This window comes from Arachis ipaensis, chromosome B07, assembly GCF_000816755.2.
Source record: "Arachis ipaensis cultivar K30076 chromosome B07, Araip1.1, whole genome shotgun sequence".
Taxonomy (NCBI): Eukaryota; Viridiplantae; Streptophyta; class Magnoliopsida; order Fabales; family Fabaceae; genus Arachis; species Arachis ipaensis.
In genome coordinates this window covers 134,124-146,696 of record NC_029791.2, presented here as the reverse complement: position 1 = coordinate 146,696, position 12,573 = coordinate 134,124, and the positions used below count along the sequence as shown (strand labels likewise).

The 12,573-nt window shown below is 34.0% G+C and overlaps 2 protein-coding genes across 3 annotated transcripts; one reads left to right on the top strand and one right to left on the bottom strand.

Moving 5' to 3' along the window:
* On the top strand, positions 220–4,148 carry LOC107608743. Of its 2 annotated transcripts, none has more exons than XM_016310464.2 (10): positions 220–384; positions 866–971; positions 1,077–1,230; positions 1,524–1,584; positions 1,671–1,777; positions 1,885–2,061; positions 2,452–2,724; positions 2,938–3,158; positions 3,248–3,469; positions 3,837–4,148. In XM_016310464.2, exons 1-10 carry the CDS (start codon positions 302–304, stop codon positions 3,936–3,938), a joined length of 1,506 nt encoding a protein of 501 aa, XP_016165950.1. In that variant the 5' UTR covers positions 220–301; the 3' UTR covers positions 3,939–4,148. The 2 variants fall into 2 exon arrangements, with proteins under 2 accessions (XP_016165950.1, XP_020962459.1); XM_021106800.1 differs by having other exon boundaries at positions 231–379.
* LOC107608744 (FKBP12-interacting protein of 37 kDa) lies at positions 4,080–9,158 on the bottom strand. The gene is made up of 15 exons (XM_021106801.1): positions 9,080–9,158; positions 8,941–8,969; positions 8,830–8,869; positions 8,656–8,723; positions 7,946–8,013; positions 7,797–7,833; positions 7,398–7,485; positions 7,187–7,251; positions 7,008–7,085; positions 6,293–6,340; positions 5,974–6,027; positions 5,273–5,434; positions 5,009–5,078; positions 4,624–4,679; positions 4,080–4,354 (listed from the first exon to the last, which is right to left on the bottom strand). The coding sequence occupies exons 1-15, from the start codon at positions 9,132–9,134 to the stop codon at positions 4,190–4,192; spliced, it is 1,083 nt and encodes a 360-aa protein (XP_020962460.1). The 5' UTR covers positions 9,135–9,158; the 3' UTR covers positions 4,080–4,189.

Below are 12,573 nucleotides of genomic sequence, written 5' to 3'. Positions count from 1 at the left end.
GATTGGACAACTCTAAATTTTAGACATTACATCCATGCTTTACACACCCACACAACACACTTACAGTCTCACACACACTACCATGGGTACTATGGAATGCTATCTGTGCTAGGCCTCCCGCTACCAATTCTGTTTAAGAATGGACCTGTAATATTTGGGCTAGGCCCAGAACTTACAACTTAAAAAGGCCCAATAGCTTCAACCAAAAATTGAGCCCAACAATAATCAATCAATCGAGAGAGAGAGAGAGCAAAACCAGACAAATTCAGAAGCTGCAGAAGAAGAAGAAGAAAGAGGAATTATGGATTGGGACTCTCAAAATTCGGAAAAAAGCGATTCCGTTTTTGTTTGGGATGAAAATTCACAGCTATACTTTCATGCAAGGTTTCCTTTCTTATTATTCTCTAAATTTCAAACAATTCATGTGATTAGTGGTTACTCCATACGTTCTTAATCCTACTTTTTTCTTCCATCATGATCACACGTTCATATCTTAATTACACAGATTGCGTTGCAGTTGATTTTCTGCATGTGGAATGATTTGCATTTTCCTTTCGTCAAATTGTAATTTTTATCTTTTTTTGTCGTCAGAATGAGGATTCGTTCACTAATTTAGATGATGATGAGCTTAATGTGTTTACAATATGTTATGATAAACGCTTGGTACTGCAGAAATTTAGGGTTTAGATAGGAGGTACCTAAAATCGTAATTTAACTTCCTGTAACTGATTGAAATGGTTGTTAAAAGGCTTAAAGCTCATAGTATATTGTTGCAGCATTATTATTGCTGAGGCTAAGCTAGTTAGAATCCACAGACTCGTATCAAGTTCTGGTTCTTACTCTAACGTAGATTAATTTCTTGCAGTAGTGGATTTTACCATGACCCCAATGCTGGTTGGTACTATAGTAGCAGAGATGGTCATTATTATAAATTTGAGGATGGGAATTATGTGCTTTTAGATTCCAATAAGGTAACAGGTTCTCAATTAATCTACATCTGGTTTCTTAAGAACTAAACCCTTTGATCACTGTCGTGTCAAGTCGACGATTTACGTTCCTTTTGCATGTTGTCTCAGGATGATGGTGAAGAAACATATCCGTGTGAAGAAGCTGCTCCAGAAAGCACAGAACAAGTATATGGTAACAACAATGAGGAATACCCTTCCTTCCTCGAAAGTGAATTCAAAGCTTACCAGCGGACAGAAAGCTTGTCTAATGATCCAGACTATGGTATGTAGTGTTAGCTTAAGTGTCAAATTTGATTAATTCTTGATAATCATAGTATCTGAGCTGAGGTATGCTCTGGAAACAATATTACAGTATGATGATGGTCGAAAGCAGGTTCTGCAGTAGCCAACAACAAGGGGTTACTGCCGTGTGCCACATTACATTTGCACTTCAGTTATTTTAACCAATTGACAATTGATTTCTAGTACTCTTTGAGCATCGACATTACGTGTTTCAAGCATGTAGTGGTAATGAATGAGTGACGACAGTTAACTAAGTAGATGTATTTGTAATAGATCTCTTGAATTCTGTGAGCACTCCAACTATTGAAAACCCTCCTCCGCCACCATCAGAATGGTATGTACCTTCAAGAAACTTATTCCATTGAAATGATTATATATTCAAAATTATCCCTTGGACTTATTCATCTTGCTAATGTACAGGTTAGAGGACACGCTTATTGATCTTTACTTGTCTGGCTACAAGACAGAAAATAGCACAGCTGATACAATGACAGTACCCTTGGAAACAGATGATGGATCTGCTGATGGTTTGTCATATACCCCTTGACGCTTTTTAACTTAGAAAAATGTAAAACTACCCTGCTTCTAAATTATCTGTTTCCTGAATGTATGGTTAATGACAATACTTGTGAAGTGGGTGACAAGTGGATCCCAGGGCCAGTAGCTGCAAATGGCATAGTTGATAAAACTACTGTTGATGAAGGTATAGCTTACAGCGATACTTATGATCTGGAAGAGGGTGAGTGGATCCCAGATGCCGAGGACTTAAATCAGTTAAATGGCACAGCTGATGCAAGTACCACAGATGAAGGTATGTTACAGATGTGTGCTTGTAAGCTTAATATTATATCGACAGAGTTCAACAACATATATCGTATTTTATCATATAGTAATTTACTAGGTTTGATATTTCATCTATTCTCTTTACACCTAGAAGTAATTTGTAGAAAGATCATTATGTTGTGCACTGAGTATACTGTAAGTCAATACCTATCAATTGCTTATTTCCGTGAAAAATCAAATAACCTAATATTAGCTTGTTTCCTTGTTTTGTTTTCAGCAATCTAGTTTGCTTTGAGTGTTCTATCAAGTGTTTTTCATTCTCTGCATGAATTCATAGTTGAATTTTTATCACGTGGTTGGAACTTGGAATTACTTGCCTCTTTTTTGTTCATATGCCTGATGCTGAATGCTGTTATAGGTATCCTATCAGACGAAGAGAAATGGCGAGCTCAATATGGTCAAGTCATTGAATCAGAAACAGATCTGGTTTCGGAGTTTCCAGTTGTGGACATGTGGGATTGGGAAATGGTTAAAGGATCCAAAAAGGATGGAAAAGATACGGCGGCTAGGTTGGTTGGAAGAATTGTAAAGCAATCTGCAAAGCGGCATCCATCTATCCCTTCTCGGGGAGGGAAATTTCGATCTGCCCCTATCAGTGAAGTACATCTCGATCTGGTACGAGTCAAAACAGGTTTGCATTTTTCACTTTTATTTGTTATTTACTTAGCTTTCTGCATATCACGAAGACATGAATTATTGTGAAAATGCACAAGAGATGTAGTGTTATCATATATTTCATTTGGACTTGACATATAAATTTCATTTTAAATGGAGCAATTTCAGTAAAATGATAGTGCCAGAAGTAATTGTTATAACTGAATATGGCTGCTTGTTATTTTAACAGGACAAGTGTACAGATTGCGAAATCCTAGTGCAAGATATGTGGCTTCTCTATCAACTTATGACTCTACTAATCCAACAGAAGATTGGGATTTTCCTAAATTATCATCTAAGAGAAAGATCTCCCGTCCTTCAAAGTCTGGAGAAGGAATTGCTTTGGCTTCAGGTGAAATTCTCATAGAGAAGGATTTGTCTATGTTGCCAAGTTCTATCCCTGCATTCGAGGTTTGTAATCTGATTTTGAAATCTAACAATCAGTTCTTGTGTGATTGATGGCTAAGGGTATTAATGTCTATCTATAAAAACTATGGCAGCAAATGAAATGTAAATACAGAGATAGGGCTGCTGAAAGAAGAAACTTGCATGGCGGTTTTGGTGTGGGCTATGGACAGAAGAATTCCGAGGGCAGTTATATTGATACGCCATCGTCACCCGATGCTAGCTGTACACAAGAAGCTGCATCAGAGGCCTTGGAGATGTCATTTGGATCTGGAAGTTATGCCAGAAAACTACTCAAAAACATGGGTTGGAAGGAGGTATGTTCTTTACCGTCTACAAATGTTTTTAACTTGCTGAAACATTCCAGAATTTCTATTTCTTTGATAATTGTTTTGTTATGATGTTTGAAACTACCAATGTTGCAAAGATTCTACATCAATAGTTCAATACCACTAGACAGCATTTATTTGTTATGGCTTAAGCCATTCACGATTCACCTAACATTTATTTCATTTGTTATGCTTACATTAAACAAGTTAGTTTTGTGTTTGTAAGAGTAATCAGTATCACATTTGATAAAATAATGGTGTGGGTTATCATGTAATCTCTTTAGAATTTAGGGTTTGAGATTTGTCTTTTATATTAAGTAACGTTATATGGTTACTACATCTAATTATGGTGCAGGGGGAAGGGCTTGGCAGTTCGACCAAGGGACTTCTGGAACCTATTCAACCAGTTGGAAACATTGGAAGTGCAGGCTTAGGATGGCCTTGTCGAAACCGATAAAGATATTGCTCACTTGCCAATACACCATCATTCTACTTATCATTCTATAGCTAATTTTTGTAGGAACATTTTTTATTTTGTTTAAGTTAGATCTGCGCTCCCTCCCGTGTAACTAGTAACTATTGTATATCGCAAAAAGAGTAATAAATAAATAGAAATGTTATAATGCGTCATATAAAATTTACAATCATCAGCAAAACTAAATACCGGGGAAAAAATGAACGTTTGCTGCAAAATTGGTGATAGATATACTAGTTGGCAGCTTCCTTAGGTACTTCCGGCTTATCACTCTCAATAAAATTTTCTGCTGCATCCGATCTTCCATCTTCCATCATCAAGTTCTTTTGATGGAGCTTTTGTTTCAGTTTTTGGATCTCCTGATCCTTATCTTGTAATTTTTCCTGCAATATTACAACCTGAGCAAAACAAATCCACTTAGTCTCCGACTAAAATATCCTGGAACTAGTAATTCAATCAACCATGGAAGAAACTTGTGTCTATCTCTCGACATAACATATGAATACACGATCATGTTCAAAACAAAAATCAGAACCTCCAAGACCCTCATGAACAATAATTTTCACCAATTTTGACAAATAAGATGAAGCACTAAGCATTTTATAACTGAGCATGCATAGCAATCCTTAAAAAATAACCAAAAAAAAGGAGGGAGGGAGAAGTTAACCGTTTGATTGGATCTTTCCACATCATTTGTCAGTCCTTGCATATGTTTCTGCAACCCTGTAGTCAGTGTGAAGGATTAACGCAACGTTAATTTCCAGTGTGAGATTATATATATAAGTAATCGAATACATAAATATTTTTCTCTCAGAAGATCCATTTTTTTAGACAAGAGGAACGTAAGGCAACATCTTCCATCCGCAACATATTTCTAGCATAGATAATATATTTTATATGATTAATTCTGCCGTCACACATATCATTGTTGATTCCATATCTCAATATGTTAAGAAGGAAACTAAGATTACCAATGTACCTAGAAAAGCTAATACATGAGTCAAAGGATCCAAAAGCCAAAATATAATGAAATGAAATATCATTCAACAAACCTTCAAATTGGCTTCTGATTTGTGCATTCTGGGACTTCTGCAATGCAACTTTCATGGCTAATTCATGAATCTGCACAAGAAGAAAACAGAAGGGGAAAAGATGATAACATGACCATCAATTCATCAAAACAAAGAATACCGATTACCGAGTTTTATATTTATGTGAATACATGCAAGTGTAACATTAGTTCTAGTGCTAACACAGTACATCTATGGAGAGAAAATGGTGACAACAATATGCATAAAGCGGCGAGAGAGCAGCACCTTTCCCTCAGAAGCATGATTCCCAACCTCCTCATTTTCTTCCTGCAGAGTTCTACATTTAGCCATCAGCATCTTCCCCATCTTGCTTTGAGTAGTAAAGCTTACTGCATTTATGTTATCTTGCAACTCCTTCACTTTTTTCTCCTTTTCCTCTACTAAATTCTATCATCAGATGAGAACAGTTGAGAACATGTTAGGTAAAAACAAAAAAAAATATGTAACCACTAATTGACATTATTATAAGAAGATATACATATAATTGGAATTGAGGACATGTGACGACTATGAATACACTAAAAAATATTAGAAGACTCTTGCCTATTCTAATATGCCACCTTAAAATCTTATTTTTATACTTTAAATCCACCCTCCACAAAAGAATTATTCACATACCCAAAATACAACACCTGTCTATATTCTTCCATCTCAATTTTTCAAAAGTCTCTTAATAAGTTCTCTAGTGAAAAAGGGACGCAATTTCTGCTAACCATTAACACTGTTACTCATGGAAATAATATGTTTTTTTTCACTAAATCCTCTTGGCGCAACACAAGGTGTGACATACATTTTGACCACCTCCATGTGCAAGTCACCAACAAAGTAAAAGATAGACCAAAGTTAATTCAATACAAGTCAGCATCGAGCTGCATATAGCCAAACTTCATTATAGAGTAGTCAATATCTAATTAAAAGTAACAAACCTTTAAACGCGTGAACTCTTCATGAATAGCTGGATCTAGTAACAACCTCCTTGCCTGAAAATTATATTCACAAGATATCAAGGCACAAAGGACAAGCTTGCACAGGTTTAGTTTAGTGAATATCCTAAAATCTTAACCTAGGCAAGTCATTGAGTTAAGGCCGAGGTACATATCACTATTCAAGTAAATGAATCAAAGTAAAAGCTGAAAAATAGCACACTAGTGTATTCCAATTTTTTTAAGGAGCAACACTGCTTGTTTGCACAGGGAAAAGTGTATATCTAGAGTGTCACACTTAACATCCATGTTACAACCATACCTGCATTGAAGGTGGCTTGAGTTGTGCTTTTAGATCCCGCACAGCAGACTGAGTTTATAAACAGCAACAAAATAGTTAATTTGGTCATGATAACAATAAGAGGAATAAATAAATAATAATAGAATAAAAAGCATATCCGGCTTTTTGGAGCTTGATCACAAGGTGTTGTAAGATTATACGATTCACAGGGCATCGTGATATTTTCATCTTCATATCAATAACAACTATTAATCAAGTGAATGGCACTTTCTTAAAAACTACTATATGAAAACCCAACACTAAAGATAATTTATTGGGTGTACCCTATCTAGTACTTAATTAATGAAGAGAATAAAATGGAAAGTTTCAATCAGAAAGTCCACTGTGTTAAGGATAAATTATACCACCCTACCTTGTGGTTAAAATATACTAGCCACAATATCTAAAAGAATACACTAACTTCTCTGAAATTAGGTTATTTGACAATTCACATCGCTATATTTTGTAAAATGCCACTCTTTCAAACTACTTTCATATTTAGCATTTGTAAAATAGCTAACCATACTCACATTAAAAGAAATACAACTTGACTAGCATTGACGAGTGAGTAAATTTGTTAGTATTCTTAAAAGGGTGGAAATAAATTTTACCAAGTGGTCAAAGTTGATGTCAGAAAGAAATGTAATTGCACATATACAGCCATGCTATAGAAAAAATCTTATTTTGAGCATGATACCTTCAACTCTGCTATCTCTTGTTCTCGTTTTGCAAATGTTACAATGAATGCAGCTTCCTTTTTCTTTGCCTTTTCAAGCTGATAACAATAGATATATGTCAATGGTCATTGATAATTGATAATTAATCAATGGATAGTGAACTACATTAACAGAAAAAAGGGCAGATTAGATTCTAAACCTGCTCTCTTAAAGACTCTTCTGAGGATTTCAGGGCCTGAAGATAATCAAGCAACATTTTGGGCTCTGGAAAGAACAAAGGTTAACTAATAGTTCACGGATAAATTTATAACAAAAAAATAAAGCAATTGTGTACAAAGAACTAAAACTTGAACAATTAAAATACAGGTGTATATCACAATTAACATGCCAGAGACAAGCAGCAAACTAACCAGGAGTGGCACCAGCAGGTACACAAGGCTCATTTTGAATTGAAGAATGCCAACTTTGAATCTCAGATTTAGCAGCCTCAAGTTCATTCTGGAAAATTCACTGATCAAGTCAATGATTTTTTTTAAACAATTAACTATGAAGAGTAGGCTGCAACAATACTTTGTCCACATGGTCACAATACAATAGTTATAAATGCAGCCTTGCCATTGAGAACCAATCATGAATTCATCTCTTAAATTACATGAATTGTAACTAAAGTCCACTTTTAACATGATGACAGATAGTAAATAAATAAATAGTCAAAAACAGAATAATAAATATTTAGACAATAACGTGTGCACAAGAAAGATAATGGTACCAGAAGGGACAAATTCCAAAAATAATGGAAGAAAACGTACTTGGCACGTTGCAAGTGTATCCTTACAGTTCTGAAGGCTGTCAATAACAAGATTCGAAAGAATGAAAGGAAAAAGAAGGGTTAGGCACAAATAATTTACTGCAATCCTAGCAGTGTAAAATGTCTAACACAAGCTGTATACTATGCTACCTCTCACGAAGTGACAAGATCATTCCTGTTGTTACACCAGAAGCAACCTCATCGGTTTTTGATTTGGTCTGCATTACAATTTGCAGTTAGAATTTGTGTTTTAGTATTTTTCATATGCAAGTAAGCATATAACTAGTGAGCCATCTTAAACACATCAACACACTTCACCTATGCTAACTTCCCTTACCAATCAATACAATAGCAAATAAAAATCACTATCATCCCCATAACACTATACTACCCCGATTTTCATTGCGAAAAAACACAGCAATGTTTCTCAAAGCTACCTCATTCCTCAAAGCCAACACTTACTCCACAACTATAATTCAGCGCTGCAAAAGAGAAAAATAACAACCAGTCCTACCCCCGTTAGCTGGGGTCATACTTCATGAACCAAGCAATACCATTGTATAGAGTCATGCACTACATATATCTCACACAAGCCATAAAAATCTAAGCTCCTTCTCAATAGTTTCATTCATCCATAAATTCCTACGTCTTCCTCTATTACTATGGCCTATTAGCATACCCTCATTTGGATTCCATAAGCTTAATATCTCAGATCACGGTGCCAATAATAAATTCTAATAAACTATAAGGAAATAACACTGCACCATAGCTATCTATCACCTCTAGCTTTTAGCCTAGTGGTAAATGCTAGCATTGCAAAACAAATTCAATTCATGGATACAGTATGAAAGTTAGAGTACCTTCTTAGGCGCAAAAGGATCATTACCATAATCTTCATCGTCGTAATCCGGCGAAGGCCTCTTATTACCTATATTACACAAACGACGATAAAAATCCACCAAACGCATCTCAAAATTTCGATAACGAACACCGTTACGTAAACCGAAAACAAAACTAAACAAACAAAAAGAAACCTGAATGCCTTGCAGGGAATCCGCCTCCGAAATCAAAATCCTGTGGAATTCGGAAGAATTGAGAGCGATTGAAAGGAAAACGCAAGAGAGAGAGAGAGAGAGAAAACTCACATCGTCAAAATGCGCAGGAGAAGCCATAACTGCAGAAACAAAACCCTATAAATTACGATTCTGAGAGAAATTGAATGGGAGCTGAGCTGAACGGAGCTGAACTAGTTTTAGTTATACTGATTGTTTTCACTTTTACTACCGATTACGGAGTACCGATCACTTCCGATTCGAGTATGCGATTTCTGGTGTAGCATCTTTCTCTTCCTCTTCGATTCTTCGCTTTTTTTTTTTGTTTCCGGAATTCTATTTTGGGCCTATTGGGCCATACCATTTATAATTATTTTTTGCTTAACCAATTTTTTAACTGAAGGCTTAGGCCTAACGTATTTTTAACCATTAAAATATTTCAACACCACTCAACCAAAAAAAAATATATATTTCAAGACAAAAAGAAAAATTAATTTTTTTTTTTTTTTTTGGTTTTAGTTCCTACCAAAAACATGTTTTGATCTAGCAAACATTAAATTGCAGCTAAGTTTTTTTTTTGTTAATCAACTAGATAGTAAATCCACTAAACTATTACATCAGATGTAGTATTGTAATGTAATCTAGTGTGATGTAGTATTGTAATGTAGTCTAAAGCTCTCAAAAGCCGTTTTAGATTTTTGTTAATCAGAAGTGTAAGTTTAGTTTAAATTTAGTATCCTTGATAAAGCAAATATTCAAACTCAAGACCAATCATATTTATATTTTATAATGTCACTCAAATTGATCTTGTGTTGGTTTTATTACCTTAAGCTGGTTTTAACTTAAGGAAAATAGAAATGATTAATATTGATGTTGTAATAGGGCTCAATATTTGTTGTAGTATTTGATTTATAAAAGTATCTATTTTACAAACTTAATATAAATAGACACTTGATTAGAGTATTCAACTAGAAAATAGATCAAGATAACAATTTGAGGTACACCAAAAACATTAATACTTTACATTAATTTTCCTTTTCCTTTTCTCCTAAGTCCTAAGTGACCAATTCCAATTTTCTTCATGTTGTCATAACAATCCAAGTTCAAATTGTTCCATTTTCTTTGCTCAGCAGTCTCTCTTCAAAAGCACAACCTTCTTCCACCTTAAGCCTGTAAATCATATTAGACAAGCTTGGATGCGACAATAGTTTTCAAATTTGTCAGGTTATTTATTAAAAATTAATTTAAATAATTGGGCAAACAATGATAAATGTTTGATCTTAATGTAGTTGTATAAGAGCATCAGTAAGACTTAATTCTAAGGCAGCCAAAGTTTATTTGTGACAAAATAAGAAGTGTTGCTTTTAATTTTGGGTTTGTCAACAAATCCCATGATGAAAATTAAAAACATTAATTCATCTTATTATATCAATTTTAATAAAAAAAATTGATTAAAATATAAAACCAATGAATTTATCCAGAAATTTGTGTCTTGAAACAAAGGATTATAATTCCAAGGATCTTCATCTGGCAATTTGATTTTGGCTCTAAGCGGCAGTCAAGTAACTATGGAATAAGCCCCTGCTGTTGACTCTATTATAGAGCCTTTATCCCTTTTAATCAATAATTATATATATTTTAAATCTTTAATCAATAATGTTCCCAATAACTTCTTAACCTAATCAAACTAATTTCAGATATTAATTCATGTCAGGAAATTGTTACTATAACTCCCAATTGATGTTTATACTTTGCCAGGTTTCCATTCTACACATTAATCAAATTCTTTAGTTTAATAACACCACTTAATCTGACTATAACTTTGTAAATCAGCAATGAATGGAAGCCTCAGTAAGCCAGAATTTGACATCAAGATAATAATTTTCAGCCGGTAATTCCAATTCAAGTTAGTCCTCATTGGCTTCCATTCAAATCCATAAAATACTTCAAAGATTGATAAATTGTATATAAAAAGTGAATGTAATCGCAGAAAACGGCTCCACAGATCATAGAATATTGAAATCCGCAGGTTCCTATCAAGATGCGAAACAAGTGAAACTCTTGTTCTTGGTCCAATCATAGCATCGCTGGTCAAAGCAAATAGCTATCAGCGACGTGGCATTGAACCTAAACCCTAAATTAAACGAAAATTAAAATTGATTTACACTTTTTTAAGTATTAAACCCTCAGAGACCCGTTTCAAATCACACACACAGCGTGGGACAAACCAACCTGCGGCACAAAAGCAGTGAATTTTTCTCGACCAATGGCAGAATTAGGGTTTTGCCATCGGTGGATGAGAAAAAAGCGTTGCTTTCGTGACATTGCTGGTTGGTAATGAACACCACGCTGCTGTTTGGAGTGTCATACGGCACTTCCTATCAATTTTTGGGAGATCTTCCTCACAGGGAAAAATTGGATAAAATAAGACCTAGATAGTAGAAATTGAATCAAGATACACATAGCAGAATGAAAAATTGAAGATTTATGGAAACTAATAATAGAAGAACAACATGACTTACACCATAGCAATTAGCAAAAAGCTGTGCTGAGAAGGGGATGGGTGAAATGAAAAAAGAGAATGAGGAATTAGGGTTTTGGAGAGTGCACATTTATAGGACACATGTTGGGCCGTTACATCAGGCTAACAAATCAGCTAGGGTTATGGAATTAGTCAACAAGCCTCAATCTGTGTATTTGGGTAGAAGAACTATGAGCTTTTTGTTGCAAAAGAACTACGCATTTTTATATGAAGTTTTTTTTACAACAAATATGTATGGGCTTATTATGACGGTCAAACCCACAAACTTATAGAAAGTCCTAATTCAATTACACAACCCATATGAATCCACAAATACATCTAAGATAAGTGTCAGCTATACCAAAAAAAGAACATAAGGTGTAATTATGGTTATTCTAAACCTTGCATTAAAATTCTTTAGGTATTGGGCTCTTGCCCCGTTTAGTACACCAAAAAAAAAAAAAAAACTCAGGTATTGATTTACTTTTTGATGATATTTCCATGCAATAGCATTAGTCATGTGCTACCAAATCAAGTCAAAGATTTATTTTTTTCTTTTTTTTTTTTCAAAATTTTTAATCGTTGCAGGTTTTAAATTATTATTCTTTAGTTATTGATATTTTTAATCATGTGTTACTAAAGAAGAGATATACATAATTACATATGTCTATAGAGCTGGTAATAAGTAGAATACGATAGAGTAAGTTAAGGTTTTAATCCAATTCTAACCCTATTTATGAGTTAAATTTGTTACTAAAATGTAACTCTATTTTACTTGTAGGTTGAGAACGACCCAACTTTAATCATACTCACGGTTAATCTGCGAATATTCGATCCTACTAACGGATTTTCACAAATATAATTGACAATTCTGTCCGACTGGATTTGGTAGAGTTAAATACCCAACTTCTTTTATAAAATTATTAAATTTTTAACTTCTTGGATTATGTACCCAAAAAAAATTATAAATTAGTTTAAATTTACTTGAATTGAAGTTGGATTTGATTTTATAGTCAAATTTTTTAAACAAATCTATTGTTTACAGTGACAAAAATAGTTTGAACGAACATGAAAAAAATTTTAAATAGTTCTATTGATGAATAATTTGGATGAGAGATATTAATTAAATGTGCTAGTTTATTATATATGAATTCACAATAATATTTTATAACAAAAAAACAATAATCAAAGACAGTGTAATAATT